At 56.0% G+C, this 20,512-nt stretch overlaps 2 protein-coding genes and 1 pseudogene across 5 annotated transcripts in view; 2 read left to right on the top strand and 1 right to left on the bottom strand.

Moving 5' to 3' along the window:
* The window catches only part of EXD3 (exonuclease 3'-5' domain containing 3), a 116,353-nt gene extending 97,634 nt beyond the window's left edge, over positions 1-18,719 (bottom strand). Inside the window, exon 1 of the mRNA XM_026457501.1 lies at positions 18,569-18,719. The gene's annotated coding sequence lies outside the window, so the exon portion shown is untranslated. The remainder of the gene's footprint in view (positions 1-18,568) is intronic.
* LOC111553126 lies at positions 16,322-16,416 on the top strand (annotated as a pseudogene).
* A 154-nt stretch (positions 18,720-18,873) lies between the features above and the next one.
* NOXA1 (NADPH oxidase activator 1) overlaps positions 18,874-20,512 on the top strand; it is an 11,400-nt gene continuing 9,761 nt past the window's right edge. For 2 of the 4 annotated variants that reach the window (XM_026457516.1, XM_026457515.1), the window contains exon 1: positions 18,874-19,184. In XM_026457516.1, coding sequence (XP_026313301.1) covers positions 19,008-19,184 — 177 coding nt within the window. In that variant the 5' untranslated portion in view covers positions 18,874-19,007. Of the gene's footprint in view, positions 19,185-19,297; positions 19,511-20,512 lie in introns of all 4 variants that reach the window. The other 2 variants (XM_026457517.1, XM_026457518.1) reach the window with 2 other exon arrangements.

Here is a 20,512-nt window from a genome sequence, read left to right as displayed (position 1 = left end):
AAAAAAAAAAAAAAAATCAGCTGGGTGTGTTGACATGCACCTGTAATCCTAGCTACTCAGGAGGCTGAGGTGGGAGGATCACTTGAGCCCAGGAGGTCAAGGCTGCAGTGACCCAAGATTGGGCCACTGCATTCTAGCCTGGGTGACAGAGCAAGACCCTGTTTCCAAAAAAAAAAGAAGAAAAGAAAGAAAGAAGAAAGGAAAGGAAAGGGGGAAAAAAGGAAGAGAAAAGAAAAAAGAAAAGAAGGAAAAGTGAGGCCCTGCACAGAACCAGGGTGGCTGGCAGCAAGTTATCTGGAGCCGAGGGCGGGTGCTGAGTGCAGCGAGGGTGGGGTGAGCCTCGTGAAACCCCCATCGCACAGGGAGGCCCTGACGGGAGGCCACTCCACCTCTCTTTGTCTTGTCCCAAACAGCAGAGGCCACAGCTGCTCCTGGCCAACACTCCTGCCCCTGGCGTGCCCCATGGCTGTCCGGAGTGTGGACTTGGCTTCCGGCACCAACGCACCCCTCGACCCCCAGACGGCGGCGGCATCAGTGGCGCTGATGGTGTTTGATGAGCAAATGAATAAAGGCAGCAGGTCCCCCACCACCACCACCTCCACTGCCACGGGCACTCCCAGCGGCTCCTGGAAATTTCCCTGGGTTCTCAGTACTCCCCCAGTCATAGGCTCAGTGGGCGTCAGACCCTCTCTCCAACCCTCCTCTGGGGCGTCTGTACCCCGACCCCCACCCCAGGCCACTCCTCAGCCCCCACCCCTCCCTTCCAGGAGTACAGCCCGGCCCCTCCGCAGGCTGGGGACCACCTTGCGGGCTGCGAGGACCCGACGGGGCAGCCCCAGCCAGGCCGTCAGGCTCCGAGAGACGTGCAGAGCCAACACTGGCTCCCAGCGTCCCAGGGTCCTGTGCCTGGGAAGGCCCCGCATCTGCGGCACCCGGGGTCGTGGAGGCCAGAACGCTGGCCAACAAACCCGCCCGTTCACAGACGCACCGCAGCGAGCGAGCGGGCGGGCGGGGGCGGCAGCCTGCGGAGGAGCCAGTCCCGGCCACCCCACGCCGACGGCCGCGCGTCCGGGCCGGTCTCTGGGCCCCTCTGCTGGTGGAACCCGGCAGCGCCTCCTCCCTCCCAGCGGCGCCTGTCCCAGGCGCCTGAAGTCCAAGTGCCTCCCCTACCTGCACGCCCAGGCTGGGTCTCCGTTCCCACCCCGGCCAGCGCTGTAGGCAGAGCCCAGCCCGGCGGCCGCGGCGAGCATGGGGAGGCCCCTCCACCTCTGTCGGCCTGCGCTAAACACCGCAGAGGTGGCTGCTCCCCCGAGAAGCCAGCACATTGGTCCAGCCCCCGAGGGGCCATCTGCCCCCGGCTCACCCTTTCCTGGGGGCCCCTGTGCCATGCAAAGGGCAGGTCTGGCCGCTCTCGGGCTCTGTCCTGCCAGCCCCACAACACAGAACCCAGCGTCCCCGCCCCATCTCCCGGGATCCCTTGGCTAAGGGAGGGTGACTGGCGGCCCGCAAGCCCTTAGAGGGTCCCCGACAGGCAAGGATGGAGACGCAGCTCCAGACCCCGGAGTGCGGCTCTCCAAACACACCCACGTCCGTCCACCATCCAAGCATAAACCCCAACGCAGTGGCTCCTGGCCTGGTTCTGAGGACCGCACATCTGGAGTGGGAGAAGCGCCCAGTGCTTCCGTCACTGGAGCCCACAGGTCCACAGGAATTCGAGATCCTGGATGCGTTGGCTGGACCCAAGGACACACGCAGGAGGCGGGAGGCGGGAGGGGCACAGCAAAGGGTTTGCGGCATGGCCGGAGGGGGCTTTCCCCTTGGGCAGTATGGACACCCCAGGCCCCGCAGCACCCAAGCGCGCGCAGCCTCAGGCCTCCAGGGGTTTTCCAGTCTCACGCCTCTGGGGGTCTCCCAGCTTCACACCTGCAAGGGTCTCCCTGGCCCAACCTCCTTGCAGTGTCTCCAGAAAGCTCTGAAGCCCAGCCCCTCCTCCTCGTGTTTGACTGAGCTGCATGGGTGTTTTACTAAAACCCAACAGTGTCTCTTCCTCTCAGGGCCTGGATGTGCCTCCTCCAACACTCGCCTGGCCCTGCACGTGCTCCAAAGCTCCCAAGGAACTTTTAAAAGGGGTGAGGGGGAGGCGGGCGTGGTGGCTCACGCCTGTAATGCCAGCACTTTGAGAGGCCAAGGCGCGCGGATCACGAGGTCAGGAGATTGAGACCATCCTGGCTAACATGGTGAAATCCCATCTCTACTAAAAATACAACAAAAATTTGCCAGGCGTATTGGCAAGTGCCTCCGGTCCCAGCTACTGGGGAGGCTGAGGCAGGAGAACGGTGTGAACCCGGGAGGCGGAGCTTGCAGTCAGTGAGCAGAGATCGCACCACTGCGCTCCAGGCTGGGCAACAAAGCGAGACTCCGTCTCAAAAAAAAAAAAAAAAAGGTTTGGGGGAAGACAGCAACCCCTGCTGCCCTCACACCTCCCCCTAGTTGCTCAGCAAGGCCTTCCAGGGACATCCAGCATAGCTGAACTGGCCCCTCAGACCAATGGTAACCCCAAATCTGAGACTGGGGGCCTTTTATCTGCAGTTCCTTGAGTGGCTCATGAGTTCCCAGGTCATCTTTAAAAAGGCAGAGCCTCTAGCCAGTTGGAATGGACAGACCCACTGTGTACAGGGAAGCCAGCCCAGCGGGAACACAGGCACAGCACCCGGCGTGGCTTGTCTCTCACCATCAGGCTGGGTCACCCCTCTCCACAGGAGTCTGCAGGGCTGTTTTTGTCCCTGAGCTCAGGATGAACTTGTATAAGGCCCTGATGGCACTCCCTTTGCTGATCAGCCCAGGAAGGGGGCATTTGGCCCTGTCCCTTCTGTGGGAGGGCGGCTGCTATAATTTAAAGTCTGTCCCTCTGAAACACGCTGGAACTCCATCACCATGCTACAGCATTTCGAGGTGGGGCCTTGGGACGTGCCTGGGGGGTAAGGATCCTGCCCATGGATTGCTGGGTTATCATGGGAGTGGAACTGGTGGCTTTATAAGAAGAGGAAGAGAGGCCTGAGGCCTGAGCCTGCACGCCGAGACCTCACCATGGCTGCCCCGAGCTGCCTCAGGACCCTTTGGAGTCCCACCAGCATGAACACCTCCTCGGATGCTCCCCTCACCCTTAGACTTAGCCTCCAGAGCTGTAAGAAATAAATTCCTTTTCTTTATAAATTACCCAGTTTGGCCGGGGACTGTGGCTCACGCCTGTAATCCCAGCACTTTGGGAGACCGAGACGGGCGGATCACGAGGTCAGGAGATCGAGACCATCCTGGCTAATACAGTGAAACTCCGTCTCTACTAAAAATACAAAAAATTAGCCGGGCGTGGTGGCAGGCGCCTGCAGTCCCAGCTACTCGGGAGGCTGAGGCAGGAGAATGGCGGGAACCCGGGAGGCAGAGCTTGCAGTGAGCCGAGATCGCGCCACGGCACTCCAGCCTGGGCGACAGAGCGAGACTCCGTCTCAAAAAAAAAAATACCCAGTTTTAGATATTCTGTTTTAAGTAACAGAAAACTGGCCCGGCATGGTGGCTCACATCTCTGATCCCACCACTTTGGGAGGCCTTGGCAGGTGGATCGCTTGAGTCCAGGAGTTTGAGACCTGCCTGGGCAACATAGTGAGACCCTGTTTCTATGAAAGAAATAGGTATGTATCTAGGCGTGGTGGTGCGCAGTGTGTAGGGAGGGCGGGTAGGGAGGGCGCACGGTGTGTAGGAAGGGTATGTGATGGGTAGGGAGGGAGCTGTGTCTACAAAACCCCGGACCTAAAAATGACCAAGTGGAGACACAGGCTGATGTGACTGAGAACGGAAACAGCTGGCAAGGATTCAGTTCACATTCCCCCACCGCACACTTTCTGTAACTGGTCTCGTTAGAGGGATCCAAACGCCTGTCTGGATCCCTCAGCATCTTTCTTGGAACACGGTGCCGGGTCCCAAGCCCACACCAGGACAAAGGAGGCTCCCCGGGTCCCTGATGGGGCAACGCCACTCACCAGTTTTGCAGCTTCCACTTAAAATTAACAACTGATGGCCGGGCACGGTGGATCATGCCTATAATCCCAGCACTTTGGGAGGCCGAGGTAAGCGGATCACAAGGACAGGAGTTCGAGACCAGCCTGGCCAACATGGTGAAATCCCATCTCTACCAAAAATACAAAAAATTAGCCGGGCGTGGTAGCCAGCGCCTGTAATCCCAGCTGCTCAGGAGGTTAAGGCAGAATGGCAAGAACTCGGGGGGCGGAGGCTGCAGTGAGCTGAGACCGCGACTCTTATCCTAGCACTGTGGGAGCCTGAGGCGGGCAGATCATTTGAGGCCAGGAGTTCGAAACCAGCCTGGCCAACGTAGTGAAACTCCATCTCTACTAAAAATACAAAAATTGGCCAGGCATGGTGGTGGGTGCCTGTAATCCTAGCTACTTGGCGGGGTGAGGCAAGCAAATCACTTGAACCTGCGAGGCAGAGGTTGCAGTGGGCTGAGATTGCACCACTGCATTCCAGCCTGGGCGACAGAGTGCAACTCTGTCTCAAAAAAAAAAAAAAAAAAAAATCAACAACCAACTCTTTTAAGTGTCTTCATTTCTTCTGAAAGGTGCTAACTCAAGCCCAATTGTTGCCATGAGTCCTGTGACCACAAAACGCTGGGCTCTGAGAACCCCAGAGGCTCTTGTTCCCCGGCCCCACGACCCACACCCAGGGAGGCGGTACAGCTGGGCCCCCACCCACACGGGGCAGAACTGCACAAGGGAGCCCCCTGGGGGCGGCCTGGCATGGAGGAGGTGACCCACGGGGGACATGCCTGACTCACTGTGGAGGCGACGCTGCTGAGGGCAGGGGGCAGGGCGAGGGCTGTGTCCTTTCCCACAGAGCCTGGGAGACCCCCAGGGCCTGAGTGAGGTACAGGAGTCTGCAGGTGACTGTGCCCGGAGCCCCAGCCCCCAGCCTCGGTGCAGGTTCGGTCATTGGCTGTGGCTGCCCTGTGCGCTGAGCAGGTGGCCAGTGGGCATAGGCTGGCACCTCCAGGGCCCCTGGACCACCACAGAACCTGTAGCAGATTCCAGCTGAAGCCCTGAGGCCGGCCCCTCGGGTGGGGAGTCCCAGGCCCTGGCCTGACACATGGCCCCAGGGGGAGTCTCAGGCCTCGCTGTGAGATGGAGTAGAGGATGCAGGCGTGGGAGCGGCACGCACACTCAGGAAGGCTCATATTCACCCCAAACCCAGCTGAGCCCAGGACGCCCCCTTCCCAGAGAAGGAAACCAGCTAAGGAACAGCTGCCCCTGAGCCCTGGGCACGGGGCTTGCTCTGGAGATGGGCTCTGAGCGGGGTGGGTGGCAGCCCCACTTCTCAGTTTCTTGGGAGGCCCGGCCTGGATGCCGCGGCCTCCCAGGGAGCCTCTGCAGGAAGGCGGGACCAACAGGACGTGCAGGGGCCCCTCCCTTGAAGCTTTGCCCTCAAGTAGGACCCAAAGCTCCCTCAAATGACCCCCGAACAGACAGACCTTGAAGGACCCCACAAGAAGCCAGGTTACTGGCAGAGGGTGAGAAGTGGCCATGGTGGGCCGATGGCAGCAGTCAGTGTCTCCATCGGTGCCATAGCGCCACCCACCCCAGGACCTGGAAAAGGAGCGGCGGGCGGAGGCGGGCGCGGGGGGGAGTGGGGGGAGAGGCGGAGGGCTTCCTGTGGCCGAGGCGCACAATGGTGTTTTCTGCACACCGCAGTGAGTCACCCAAGACGGACTGGAAGCCGGGCCACCCTGCATTCTTGTCCGGGCGCCAGGTCACGCTTCCTCTGCGGTTTTTCTGTGGTGATTCCCTGAGGACCGGCAGGCCCTCCAGGTGGGCCTTGTGCTGCCAGCAGGCGTGGCCAGAGAGTGGGCTGTGTGCCCCCAGGTCTCCCTGGCAACCCGACGAGGGGGCTCCCGGGCTCCCCCACCCCCACAGAGCCGGCCTTACTGCCCCCTTCTGAGAGCGCTGACCACCCTCACCCGTCCTTGAGGGCCCTGCAGCTGCCGCCCTGAGGATGCGGCAAGGACGGGGGCGGGAGGCCGGCCTGAGACCCAGAGCGAGTGGGCGGCCAACACCAGCTTCAGAGCCCCCAGAAGCTGTCATCCCCCAAGGGAGGCCTTCAAGGCCTGTCCCCTCCCCACCTCATATTGTCTGACACAGCAGCCACAGCTGAAAGTGCAAAACACATGATTAAAGACAGTGTCAATATGTCTGTGACAGCTTTTTATATCGACTGCATGCGGAAATGGCAATAATTTGGGTATACTGGAGTTAAATAAAATATATTATAAAAATAAATTCACTTGTTTCTCATTTTTCAAACATGTCTACAAGAAAACTTAAAAGCCTCCTCGTCATAAAGCTCCAGGTGCCCACCGGGGCCCTTCTAGGGGAAGCAAACAGCCCTGCAGCCACCGCTCCCCAGTGTCAGGGGAAACCAGAAAACCTTCCACATGGGACAGGGTGGCTACCCCCGAGCCCCCCGGGAGCAGCCCCCAGAAGCACGAGGGCACAGCAGGATGAGCTGACGCTGGCAAGATGACCATGCACAGCCGTCCCCTCGGGAGGGAGGCTCAGGCCTCCTCAGTGAACAGCAGCCTTGACTCACACACTGTGTCCACCAGCTTCAAAGGGAATTCCATGTGTTTACCATCTCAGTGACCATTTTTATTTATTTATTTATTTATTTATTTATTTATTTATTTATTTATTTATTTATTTATTTTTTGAGACGGAGTCTCGCTCTGTCGCCCAGGCTGGAGTGCAGTGGCCAGATCTCAGCTCACTGCAAGCTCCGCCTCCTGGGTTTACACCATTCTCCTGCCTCAGCCTCCCGAGTAGCTGGGACTACAGGCGCCCGCCACTACGCCCGGCTAGTTTTTTGTATTTTTTAGTAGAGGCGGGGTTTCACCGTGTTAGCCAGGATGGTCTCCATCTCCTGACCTCGTGATCCGCCCGTCTCGGCCTCCCAAAGTGCTGGGATTACAGGCTTGAGCCACCGCGCCCGGCTGACAATTTTTATTTATTTTTTTTGAGACAGGGTCTCACTGTTGCCCAGGCTGGAGTGCGGTGGAGCAATCACGGCTCATGGCAGCCTCAACCTCCCGGGCTCAAACAATCCTCCCACCTCAGCCTTCCGAGTAGCTGGGACCACTGCAGTACACACTGCACCTGGATAATTTTGGGGGGGTATTTTTTGTAGAGATGGGGTCTCACTATGTTGCCCAGACTGGTCTCAAATTCCTGAGCTTGGTAATCCTCCTGCCTCGACCTCCCTAAGTGCTGGAATTACAGGTGTGAGCCACCACACCCAGCCTCAGTGACTGTTTTACAACTTTGAGATATAATTCATACACCATAAAATTTACCCTAAAGTTACAACTCAGTGTTTTTAACATATTCACAGACATGAGTCACCATCACTACTATCCAACTCCAGATTTTGTTTTTTTTTTTTGAGGCAGAGTCTCACTCTGTCGCCCAGGCTGGAGTGCAGTGGCACAATCTCGGCTCACTGCAAGCTCCGTCTCCCGGGTCATGCCATTCTCCTGTCTCAGCCTCCCGAGTAGCTGGGACTACAGGCGCTGCCACCTCGCCTGGCTAAGTTTTTGTATTTTTAGTAGAGACGGGGTTTCACTGTGTTAGCCAGGATGATCTCGATCTCCTGACCTTGCGATCCACCTGCCTCGGCCTCCCAAAGTGCTGGGATTACAGGCGTGAGCCACCGAGCCCGGCTTAGTTTTTTTTTTTTGAGACAGGGTCTCGCTCTGTCACCTGCAGGGGAGTGCAGTGGTGCAATCCCAGCTCACTGTAACCTCCGCCTCCTGGCTCAAGTGATTCTTGTGCCTAAGTCTCCAGAGTAGCTGAGACTACAGGCACCCGCTACCACACCCGGCTAAGTTTTGTATTTCTTTTTTTTTTTTGAGACGGAGTCTCGCTCTGTCGCCCAGGCTGGAGTGCAATGGTGGCCGGATCTCAGCTCACTGCAAGCTCCGCCTCCCGGGTTCACGCCATTCTCCTGCCTCAGCCTCCCGAGTAGCTGGGACTACAGGCTCCCGCCACCTCGCCCGGCTAGTTTTTTGTAGTTTTTAGTAGAGACGGGGTTTCACCGTGTTCGCCAGGATGGTCTCGATCTCCTGACCTCGTGATCCGCCCGTCTCGGTCTCCCAAAGTGCTGGAATTACAGGCTTGAGCCACCGCGCCCGGCCTAAGTTTTGTATTTCTGATTGAGATAGGGTCTCGCCACGTTTGGCCAGGCTGGTCTTGAACTCCTGACCTCAAGCGATCCACCTGTCTCAGCCCAGAACATTTTCACTGCCCCAAAGACAATGAACCATGTGCCCATCAACAGTTACTCCCTCCGCCCCTCCTCAGGCCCTGGCCATTTTCTGTCTCTGTGAATTTTTCTATTTTGGGCACTTCCTATAAAGGAGACCATACAGGTTCTGTTCTCTCATGGCTGGCTGATTTCACTCGGCACGGTGTCTTCAAAGCTCATCCCTGCAGCAGCGTGTGCTGGAACTGCCTTTCCGCGGCTGAGTCCTGCCCCACCGTGTGCAGGGATCATGGGCTGTTTGTCCAGCAGACATTCGGGCTGCACCCCCTTGTCTGGCTGTTATAAACAGTGCTGCTGTGAACAGCTGTGTATGTGTTTCTGTGTGGAGTGTTCTCACTGATCTGGGGACACACATTTCTAGGACTGGAACTGTTGAGTCTCCTGGTGTTTCTATGTTTAGCTTTTTGAGGAACTACCAGACTGTTTCCACAGTGGACGTACCATTTTACGCTTGCATCTATAATGCACGACGATTCTAATTTCTCCACAGCCTCACCAACGCCTGTTGCTGTCTGTCTTTCGTTTTTGTAAACTTACCAATTTAACCTAAGGATTGTTCCTTTCTTTAACAATTAAGATGACCAATTTTAAACACAAAAAGTAACTTTCTGGCCGCGCACGGTGGCTCACGCCTGTAATCCCAGCACTTTGGGAGGCTGAGGGGGCATATCACGAGGTCAGGAGATCAAGACCGTCCTGGCTAACACGGTGAAACCCTGTCTCTACTATAAATACAAAAAAAAAAATCAGCCAGGCATGGTGGCGGGCGCCTGTAGTCCCAGCTACTCGGGAGGCTGAGGCAGAAGAATGGCCTGAACCCGGGAGGCGGAGCTTGCAGTGAGCCAAGATCACGACACTGCACTCCAGCCTGGGCGACAGAGTGAGACTCCGTCTCAAAAAAAAAAAAAAGTAACTTTCCAGGGATATTGTATAGGAGATGGAGAAGGAGGCCAGCAGGTGTGACAGGTGTGGGGCCTCACACCACCACTCCCGGGGGGAGGTGCTGGCATGTTCATCCCCCGGGGGGTCCATGTAGGTGCAGGAGTTTTTTGTTTGTATGTTTGTTTTTATGTTTTTGTTTTTGTTTTTTTTTGAGACGGAGTCTCGCTCTGTTACCCAGGCTGAGATGGAGTCTCACTTTGTCACCCAAGCTGGAGTGCAGGGGGGTGATCTCGGCTCACGGCAAGCTTCTCCTCCAGGGTTCAAGTGATTGTCCTGCCTCAGCCTCTCAAATAGCTGAGATTACAGGCCTGTGCCACCAAGCCCAGCTAATTTTTGTATTTTTAGTAGAAATGGGGTTTCATCATGTTGGCCAGGATGGTCTTGAACTCCTGACCTCAAGCAATCCGCCCACCTCGGCCTCCCAAAGTGCTGGGATTACAGGTGTGAGCCACCGCACCTGGCCGGTCGCAGGTTTTTTTGTTTTTGTTTTTGTTTTTGAGATGGAGTTTCGCTCTGTTGCCAAAGTTGGAGTACAGTGGCGCGATCTCAGCTCACCACAACCTCCACCTCCCAGGTTCAAACGATTCTCCTGCTTCAGCCTCCTGAGTGTCTGGGATTACCAGGCATGCACCACCACACCCGGCTAAATTTTTGTAATTTTAGTAGAGACAAAGTTTCTTCATGTTCGCCAGGCTGGTCTCAAACTCCTGACCTCAGGTGATCTGCCCGCCTTGGCCTCCCAAAGTGCTGGGATTACAGGCAGGAGCCACTGCTCCTGCCCAGGCTGAGGTTTTGAAGGACACCCTTCCTGTTCACCGTGTTGGTTTTAGCCCTGAGTCAAGCTTCTCCCTGCACCCCACCTCCCTCTCAGCTCACTGCCCACAACACACAGATGTACCACGGGACAGCTGTGAGGACGGGTCAGGTGGCCCCGTGGGCTCTGGGGAACCCTTTCTGGGAGGTGCCAGCAGCACACGTTGGGGTCACCCTCGCAGACAGGGTGAGGCCAACAGGCCCCCATCAAGGGTGGGCTTTCCCAAGGACCCCAGTTCTGATCACACAGGGTAGAATCTGATGAACGAAAAACAGCATTTTAAAACCATGTTTTGGCCGGGCGCTGTGGCTCAAGCCTGTAATCCCAGCACTTTGGGAGGCCGAGACGGGTGGATCACGAGGTCAGGAAATCGAGACCATCCTGGCGAACTCGGTGAAACCCTGTCTCTACTAAAAAAAAATACAAAAAAACTAGCCGGGCGAGGTGGTGGGCGCCTGTAGTCCCAGTTACTCGGGAGGCTGAGGCAGGAGAGTGGCGTGAACCCGGGAGGCGGAGCTTGCAGTGAGCTGATATCCGGCCACTGCACTCCAGCCTGGGCAACAGAGCGAGACTCCGTCTCAAAAAATAAAAATAAAAAATAAATAAATAAAACCATGTTTGATAAAAATACTTAATGCCATGGGAAAGGTTTCACAGAGCAGCATAAAGTTGTGTTACCCTAAGGCAACCACGCTGCACGCTGCAAGGCCCCTTCTCAGAACCCGGGAGACACATGTGTGAGGGTCTGGCTACTCTGCCGACGGCGCCTCTGTGCTTTGATCTGTTTTGTATTTTCTGAATACTACACAATGTACATACCCTGGTTTGTATTCATGAAAAAAGAAAAAACCATTAATGATATTTTTGAAGGTTAAAACCAGGATGGGATCTTAGCTTTAGCACCTCCAGGCCTCACCCACGGTGATGGGGCCTCTGCCTGCCGCCGGCCACTGCCAGCCACACCTGGGCCCCACAGCCAGAGCTTTCGCTCTCTTCAGCAGTGCCTGAGGGCCAAGAATTCTGCGGTGGCTGGCTGGGTGAACCTCCACCAGGGCGAGGGCACTGAATTCTGTGGCTGGCTGGGTGGCCGCTCCACCAGGACTGCACTGCACTCAGTCCTCCGCAGCCCGAGGTCCCCAGAGCGAGGGACCCACAGGGACAAAGGGGCAGCCTCAGGGCCTTCACGACCTATCTCCAAGTCATACAGCCTCTGCCACCTTCCCATCAGGCTGGCACCCCAGGTCGGGCTCACATTCCACCATAGCTTCTGCACGGTCCAGGAGGGACCGCTGGCAGCCCATCGGCTCTCGTCCCAGGTCTCCACCAGAAACACCCGGCCAGCCCGGCTGATCCCCGGGCAGGCGTCCATACCCTCACAGGCCCAGCTGCTGCTTCCCAAAAGTCCTTTCCACCCAGGACCCTAACACGTGCTGGGAAACACCCCGCGGCTCAGAGCACCATCCTCCACCACGCCAGGCAGCCACCCTCTATGGAGGATGGGGACGCGACACAGCCAGGTCACACCGAGGCGGCACCAGGTTCCAGGACCTGGTTCTACACTGCCCGTGACACAAGGACCAACACCCAGGGTCGGTCGCCCGTCCCGCAGCCCAGCCTGGGGCTGTCGCGAGCTCGCGAGGGTGCTCACGGAGGCGCCCCGGGCAAGAGCCGCTCCCACCTGGAGCAGAAGGGAGCAGGCCCTCCCCGGGCTGGGCTCGGGGCTGATGACGGTGCCACCGTCCACCAGTCAGGAGGCCAGGAAGCCCCGACACCTCCCGGTTTCACGACAGATGCAGAACACGCCCAAGCCACAGGAGGGTCTGACCAAGGGGACCCCACCTTAGGCTCTCCTCGGCCTCCCTGCGGGCCTGAGAACAGGCGGAGGCGGCCAGGGCAGGAGAGGGCGACCCTTGTGAGGCCCGAGCTCCCGGGGGAGGGGAGCCCACCTGACGCCGGGGAAGAAGTCAGGAGGGCGGTGGGAGACACACGGGTCTGGACTCGGACAGAGGATGCGGCCGGGGACTCAGGCGGGTGCAGGCACGGGGGTGGCCAGGTTCCCACGGCTTGTCGTGAACATGGTAAGCTGGTGGGTGGTGAGCACAGCACACCCCGGCGGCGCCCAGGCTGCCAGGAAGCGAGCACGCCCGCAGAGGGGCCAGACGGGTCCCCGGGTGAGGCCGAACCCGACCGTGGGTTCCGCGGCATGGAGGCCCCTGTGGACCGCATCTGCGTAGAGCGAACGGCGCGAGGGGCGGGAGGCGGCGCGGCCACACCCCACAGCCCACCCGTTCCCTGGAAAGTCGAACACAGTGACCACGGGCCCCGGCAGTTCCCCTCCTGGGCAGAGACCACGGAGACCAGCAACGCGCGTCCGCACGAACGCTCGCGCACAAACGACCCCAGCTGCGCCGCACGTGGCGGTCACGGAGGAAGAACCGCCGAGCGGAGGAGGAGGCGCGCGGCCACCACGCGGCGAAGCAGCTTCCGCCATGAAACGAACAGGAGGTCGGCGCAGGCGACATCAGCGACACCACGTGTGCGCCCCGGGCACACCTGCCACCGCGGCTGGGCCCTTCCCGCCTCCTTCAAGCGCAGGCCGTGCCGCGGGCGGGTCCTGCCCAGGGCGCCTGCAGGGGTGGCGGGGCCGTCAGGCGGGGAGGAAAGGACAGAGCCGGGGGAACTGAGGAGCCCGTGGGTGAGGGACTGGCGGGGCAGGAGGGGGTGAGCTGCAAGGACTGGGGTGGGACCACGGAGGGGATGGCTGAACCTCGGGGACGCAGGGTCACTGGGAGGCCGAAGACCCCCGGGGGCTGGCAGGATGTCTGTGCCCCGGGTGATGCCACTTTTATTAATCTCCTTTTGTGGCCGGGCGCAGTGGCTCACACCTGTAATCCCAGTACTCTGGGAGGCTGAGGCGGGCGGAACACCTGAGGTCAGGAGTTCGAGACCAGCCTAGCCAACATGGTGAAACCCCCATCTCCACTAAAAATACAAAAATTAGCCAGGCATGGTGGCGTGCACCTGTAATCTCAGCTAACTTGGGAGGCCGAGGCAGAAGAATCGCTTGAACCCGGGAAGTGGAGGTTGCAGTGAGCTGAGACTGTGCCACTGCACTCCAGCCTGGGTGACAAGAGACTCCATCTCAAAAAACAAACAAACAAACAAACGTCTGAGTCGTTTCTACGTAAAACATTGAAACATTAATTACTAAGCATAAGTTTAAGCTTATATACTTTAGTATCTTATTTTTATATGGTATAGGAAAGCTAAATATATTTAGATCTGTTAATAAAAAAATTTAGGAAACGTATCTCTGTAAAACATTATGAAATGTTTTTCATCTACAAATACAGTTCAAAATTACTCCCTAAGTTTTTGACTGAAAATTAGGGTCACTAAGTTAACACTGTTATTAATATATGTAACTGAAACTACTAAATATAAGAGAATCAATTCTGTATGTGAGATGGATGTATAAGTAGAGTTTGTTTTTCTTTTGAACAACATTTCGTGTAGTATTAATAAGAGATTGTAAAATTTTTTTTTTTTTTTTTTTTGAGACAGAGTCTTGCTCTGTTGCCTAGGCTGGAGTGCAGTGGCCGGATCTCAGCTCACTGCAAGCTCCGCCTCCCGGCTTTACGCCATTCTCCCGCCTCAGCCTCCCCAGTAGCTGGGACTACAGGCGCCCGCCACCTCGCCCGGCTAGTTTTTTTGTATTTTTTAGTAGAGACAGGGTTTCACCAGGTTAGCCAGGATGGTCTCGATCTCCTGACCTCGTGATCCGCCCGTCTTGGCCTCCCAAAGTGCTGGGATTACAGGCTTGAGCCACCGCGCCCGGCGAGATTGTAAAATATTTTTATCTTTTGAGTAAATAGGAAAAATAAAGAGGGGAAAGAGGGAGAGACATTCTGTTTGCTTCATGCTGTTTTTATTAGGTCTGTTGATCGCTTGGGAAACTAAGTCTCCTCTCTATCATAGTAAAGGTTTTTGCTTTGGGAAATCTCTGAATTACCAATTTGATTAAATGAATGGCTTATTTTACAGTGACCTGTGATCCTGTTTTGAAATTGTTTTAAGCCTTTGATATTTGATATACTTTCCAAAATGAAATTTCAAGTCCTAAAAGTAAGGGTTTTTTGACCTGAACTAACTTGGACATAACAAACAGGAACCCCGAGAAGTCCAAGGGAGATGTATGAGGCTTATCTGGTATGTTAAAATCATACAGGAAGCATCGTCAAATGTGGAATGCTGTTTGAGTTATATTTGTATAAATGTATTATTAACATATGCTCCAAAATTGTATGAGATTCCTAAAAATTCTGACCTGTCTTGGTATATGTTATCAGTCATCATTATATGTTCAATTGTTTTAACCACAGAAGGAACCAAATTCCCTGTCAATCGCATCTTCACCCATGGCTACTCTAAGTCTTTTGTTATCCACAGAAAATTACTGTTTTACTTTTTTCTCAAAATGCAGTTTAAGGCCAGGCATGGTGGTTCACGCCTGTAATCCCAACACTTAGGGAGGCTGAGGCGGGTGGATCACTTGAGGTCAGGAGTTCAAAGCCAGCAAGGCCAACGTGGTAAAACCCCGTCTCTACTAAAAATACAAAATTAGCTGGGTATGGTGGCACATGCCTATAATTCCAGCTACTCAGGAGGCTGAGGCAGGAGAACTGCTTGAACCCGGGAGGCAGAGGTTGCAGTAACCCCGAGATTGCGCCACTGCACTCCAGCCTGGGCAACAGAGCGAGACTCCGTCTCAAAATAAATAAATAAATAAATAAATAAATAAATAAATAAATAAATAAAATAAGCTACAGTTCAAAATGTGCATTTTCAAGGAACTTCATGGAAAGGACACTGACAAGTATACAGACTTCTGATAATTTGGGAGATCACATCAATGGACCAAGTAAAAATTTCCATGACTCTTATTAAAAAGCTGATGCTTTCATGAGGATTGCTAACCCAACATCACACAGAAGAAAGTGGCTGGGCGCGGTGGCTCACACCTGTAATCCCAGCACTTTGGGAGGGCAAGGCAGGTGGATCACGAGGTCAGGAGATCGAGACCATCCTGGCCTGGCTAACACGGTGAAACCTCGTCTCTACTAAAAATACAAAAAATCAGTCTGGAGTGATGGCGGCGCCTGTAGTCCCAGCTACTTGGGAGGTGGAGGCAGGAGAATGGCGTGAACCCAGAAGGCGGCACTTGCAGTGAGCCGAGGTCGTGCCACTGCACTCCAGCCTGGGTGACAGAGGGAGACTCCGTCTCAAAAAAAAGCAAATTACACAGAACGGAACTGATAGAGGTCTGAAATGCTTTTTGTGACTTTTTGCTGTTGTTGAAACCTTGCTGACTCTTTTTATATTTTGTTTTCCAGAGTCAAAAATCCTTTTTCTGTTTGAGCCATTTATAGCTATAGCAATTGGGTGACATACACTTTTGTGAACAAAACTGAAACATTTGTCTTTTCTCACCTGATTTCTCAAAAATCTGGAAGCGATTCATGAGTATTCTTATTTTATGGCAATGTAGTTATTTGCAGGAGTTCAGTAAGAATCCATTTTCCTTGTAACAGGACACAATTGGAGACCCTGGTTATTCTACCAAGGCTTGGACTGGGATGACGTATTTTCAGATATGACCAGACTGCTTTGAGGAATCGAGGTTCACTTTACAGAGCCAATAAAAAGCCCCTTGGGATGACTGGACTGGTGCCCTGTTTACATAGTTCCCTTACAAGGTTCTTGGCCTTGAGGTAAGTAAAGAATGTCACTTTCTGACAGATCCAGGAACTTCAAGATAGTTTGGGACCTGGAAGACATTCACCCCCCAATTCACACAGGTATTATTTTATTTATTTTTTTGAGACGGAACCTCACTCTGTTGGCCAGGCTGGAGTGCGGTGGCGCAATCTCGGCTCACTGCAAGCTCCGCCTCATAGGTTCACCATTCTCCACCTCAGCCTCCCGAGTAGCTGGGACAGGTGCACTCCACCACGCCTGGCTAATTTTTTATATTTTTTTTAGTAGAGACGGGGTTTCACCATGTTAGCCAGGATGGTCTCGATCTCCTGACCTCATGATCCGCCTGCCTCGGCCTCCCAAAGTGCTGGGATTACAGGCGTGAGCCACCGTGCCCACCCCTCAAGTGGCTTTTAAAGGTCTAATCTGACCCTTTTGTAGTTCATAAGCATGATGATTGCCTCATGTGTAGGGTATGTCTCCCTCAAACCCTGTTTTGATGTCAGCACATTACCTGTCTGGCATGGGGAAAAAAGTCTAATCTGAAATTCCTTATGGCAAAGTTCCAGCCAATTTAAAAAGGAGCCCATATGGCCAGTCACCACTGTTGTTGTACTTTAGGCAAATAATCAGGCCAAATATAATCCTAAAATTTATTTTACAAGTAAATTGGTCTTACCAAGATTTATCTTTGGTAGAAATGGGGAAGTAGAGAAAAATTATGTTTCAGAGAAAAACTATAGCATACCTATTACTGGATTCTATCCCTGACCATTGTATTTTTTATTTTCCTACAATCTGGACTAAATCCTGAACAATCTTCTGGCTGCAAGTCTCTAAAGAAGAACCTGGCCGGGTACAGTGTTCACACCTATAATCCCAGCACTTTGGGAGGCCCAGATGAGAGGATCGCTTGGGCTCAGGAGTTCGAGACTAGCCTGGGCAAGGTGGCAAGACCTAGTCTCCACCAAAAAAATTTAAAAATTAGCCGGTCCTGGTGGCAAACACCTGTATTCCCAGGTACTCGGGAGGCTGAGACAAGAGGATCCTTCAAGCCCAAGAGCTCAAGGCTGCTATGAGTGGGGACTGTGCCTATGCACTCCAGCGTGGGCGACAGAGCAAGACCCCATCGCTAAATAAACAATAAATAAAGAACATGGATTTTAGTTTCTTCATGTTTTTAGTTGTCTCCCTGATGGAACAGGTTTGTTTTTTTCATCCTAGCATATAAATTGGTTATAGTCCTATGTGTTACTTCTGAAAAAACTAAAATTAATGGTGTTTCTAAAAACTAGAGATGATTCCACAGGTGATAGCAGCTGTATAAATTAACGACTTCACTGAGGCCTCATGTTTGCCACCCTGTGATGCCATTCCAATTCAGTTTGTGGTGTTAAAAAAAAAAACCGGGCGCGGTGGCTCAAGCCTGTAATCCCAGCACTTTGGGAGGCCGAGGCGGGCGGATCACGAGGTCAGCAGATCGAGACCATCCTGGCTAACATGGTGAAACCCCGTCTATACTAAAAAAATACAAAAAACTAGCCGGGCGAGGTGGCGGGGGCCTGTAGTCCCAGCTACTCAGGAGGCTGAGGCAGGAGAATGGCGTAAACCCGGGAGGCGGAGCTTGCAGTGAGCTGCGATCCGGCCACTGCACTCCAGCCTGGGCGACAGAGCGAGACTCCGTCTCGAAAAATAAATAAATAAATAAATAAAAATAAAATCCTCCCTGAAATGTCTCCTCCTCCCCTGCTTGGCATGGGACAGGACTATGCGGGAATGTGCCTTCCCAGCAAGAGGGGGACACTCTGACCCTCAGATTTTGATAATCAATGCTTTCAAGAAGAAATATTTTGATCAAAAGGGGGGCAAATGAGAAAGAAAAAATCATTTATCTGAGGAATGCAAAGCCCTTTTAAACTTCTGGCCCAGAAAGCCTGATGTTAAGTACCAGAAAGCATTTCAAATGAAATCGCAGTCTCTCACTACCCCTTGAGCCAAGTAACTTCCCACTAATAACACCCAGCCGTGGCCAATCGCGAACCAATGCCATTTCTACAAGCCAGTGAGCTCCAAACCACCTGCTCTCCGACGGGCTCTCTTTTCTTTAAAAACCTGAGCCTCTGTCTTGTTCTCCGGTGCACCTGGTGACCCAGGCCGCCCTCGACCTCTGTGCCTGAATAAACCCACCGGGCACCACATTCTGACCCTTTTCATTATTTTAGGTTCACAACTAATACAGGACTCAGCGCTGGTGGGCAGGAAGCCAGGGCCCCTGCAGGGAGGCGCCCGTCCCTTCTCCCGGGGAGGGCAGGGCTGGGCGCGCGTCCCACCGGGAGCGCCTCCTCCTCGGCGACTGAGCGAAGGGCCTCCGGGTCCCGTGAAGTCCGCGCTCGGAAGGCGCGGAGAAGGGCAGGCCCCGCGGGACAGGGCGGCGGGGTCCGCTCAGCTCCCCGCGGCGTCCGGCTGCCCGGTGGCCACCGGAGCGGGGCCCTGCAGGAGAACGCGCCTTCCCCGCCCCATCCGGACCTCAGTTTCCCCACCCCGGGAGAGCTGGCGGCCCGCCCCCGGCTCACTCTCAGCTGCGGCCCAAACCTCAGGACGCGCACTGGGCCCGGCCCCACTCTGCCCTCCGCGCCCAGACCGCCCACCTTGCCCGCGCGGCCCGGGGTCGCTCACCTGCGGGGCCGGGGCCGCCCCCCCAACCGTCCACGCCCGGCGCGGAACCTTGGCCCTACCGCAGCGGCTGGCCCGGAGGGCTTTATCCGGCGCACCGAGGCCAGCGCGGGCGGGGCTGGGATGCCGGGCGCACAAAGCTCCCGGCGGAAGTCCGGCCGGGGCGGGTGCTGAATGGGAGGCGGGCGTGGTCGGAGGGCTGGAGGGCGTGGCCGTTTCGGGCGGGGGCGCGGTCAGGAGGTCCCGGGCGGGGGCGGGGCCCTAACGGGGAGGAGCGGGCGCCTGCCGCCAGGGGGCGCCGTGGGGCAGCGGGGTTGCACCTGAGGCGCGGCTGCCGCTCGTCCGCCCGCCTCCCAGGCCCCACAGCCCCGCGCCGCCTCCTGGACCCGGCCCCGGCCCCTCCGCGGGATCCCAGCTCCTTCTCGAGCCGCCACGGGCCGCCATGGCCTCTCTGGGGGACCTGGTGCGCGCCTGGCACCTGGGCGCGCAGGCCGTGGATCGCGGGGACTGGGCCAGCGCCTTGCACCTCTTCTCGGGCGTCCCGGCGCCGCCCGCCAGGCTGTGCTTCAACGCTGGCTGCGTGCACCTGCTGGCCGGGGACGCCGAGGCCGCGCTGCGGGTGAGCTGGGCGTGGGGAGGCCGGTGCGGACGATGCCTCCGCCTCGAGCCTCTGGGGAGGGCTCTGCGCCCCTCCCCGATGGTGACGGGGTCGCCCTGCCGCCCCCGACCCAGCGAACGCCCCGGCAGGTGGGAGCCGAGCAGTGGGGGCCGCACCTGAGCTGAGCGAGGCCGGGCTTGGGGGGGGCGCGGCGGTTACTGGCAGAGGCCCGGGCCCGAGGATGACTCACACCGGGAAGGAGGAAGCTGCTGGGTTGGGTCAGGCCCGAGGGGCCGCCCTGCCGCAAGGGGAAAGCGTTGCACCTGTGGTCATGGCCAGGAGACCGGGTCAGTCTCCTCCTCTGAGCCCTCAGCCGTCCCCCAGCCCACTCCCCGAAACAGCCAGGAGTCCAGGGTGCCCGGGTGCAGCGGCCAAGGCCCTGCAAGAAGTCCGCTGCCCTTCCTGCGCCCACCACCCCGCCCCGTTCCGAGGCCGCCTGTACCTGCGCATTCCAAACACCAGCGCTGCCCCCACGCTCAGTCCCAAGCACCCTGCAGAAGCAGGCAGGTGCCCACGGTTATTGAAGGCTTGGTGACAGCAGCGATGAAAAGGAGAGGGAACTTCGCTCTGTGAGAGGGTCTCCACGCCCCTGACTCGCAAAATATCCCCCTTGGAGGAGACTGGGCAAAGCGCATGAGACTCCCCTCTCTTGTGTCTTAAAGCTGCTTACAAATTTACAGTCACCTCTACAATGATTTCATTTTTTTGTTTCAAAGATGGAGTCTTGTTCTGTCGCCCAGGCTGACTCTAGTGCAGTGGCGCGATCTTGGCTCACTGCAACCTCTGCCTCCGGAGTTCAAGCAATTCTGCCTCAGCCACCCTAGTAGCTGGGATTAGGGGCGCCCACCACCCTGCCCGGCTAATTTTGTATTTTTAGTAGAGACGGGTTTCACCATGTTGGTGAGGCTGGTCTTGAACTCCTGACCTCAGGTGATCTACCCGCCTTGGCCTCCAAAGGTTGGTGGGATTACAAACGTGAGCCACGCTGTCCCACCCACAATGATTTCATTTTAAAATGTTATCCAAGGCCAGGCGCGGTGGCTCACGCCTGTAATCCCAGCACTTTGGGAGGCCGAGGAGGGCGGATCACAAGGTCAGGAGATCGAGACCACGATGAAACCCCGTCTCTACTAAAAATACAAAAAATCAGCCGGGCGCGGTGGCGGGCGCCTGTAGTCCCAGCTACTAGGGAGGCTGAGGCAGGAGAATGGCGTGAACCCAGGAGGCGGAGCTTGCAGTGAGCCGAGATCGCACCACTGCACTCCAGCCTGGTGGACAGAGTGAGACTC

The sequence above is a fragment of the Piliocolobus tephrosceles genome, chromosome 14, assembly GCF_002776525.5.
Source record: "Piliocolobus tephrosceles isolate RC106 chromosome 14, ASM277652v3, whole genome shotgun sequence".
Lineage (NCBI taxonomy): Eukaryota > Metazoa > Chordata > Mammalia > Primates > Cercopithecidae > Piliocolobus > Piliocolobus tephrosceles.
Note: the sequence above shows the minus strand (reverse complement) of the source record. Positions and strands in the feature narration are given on the sequence as shown.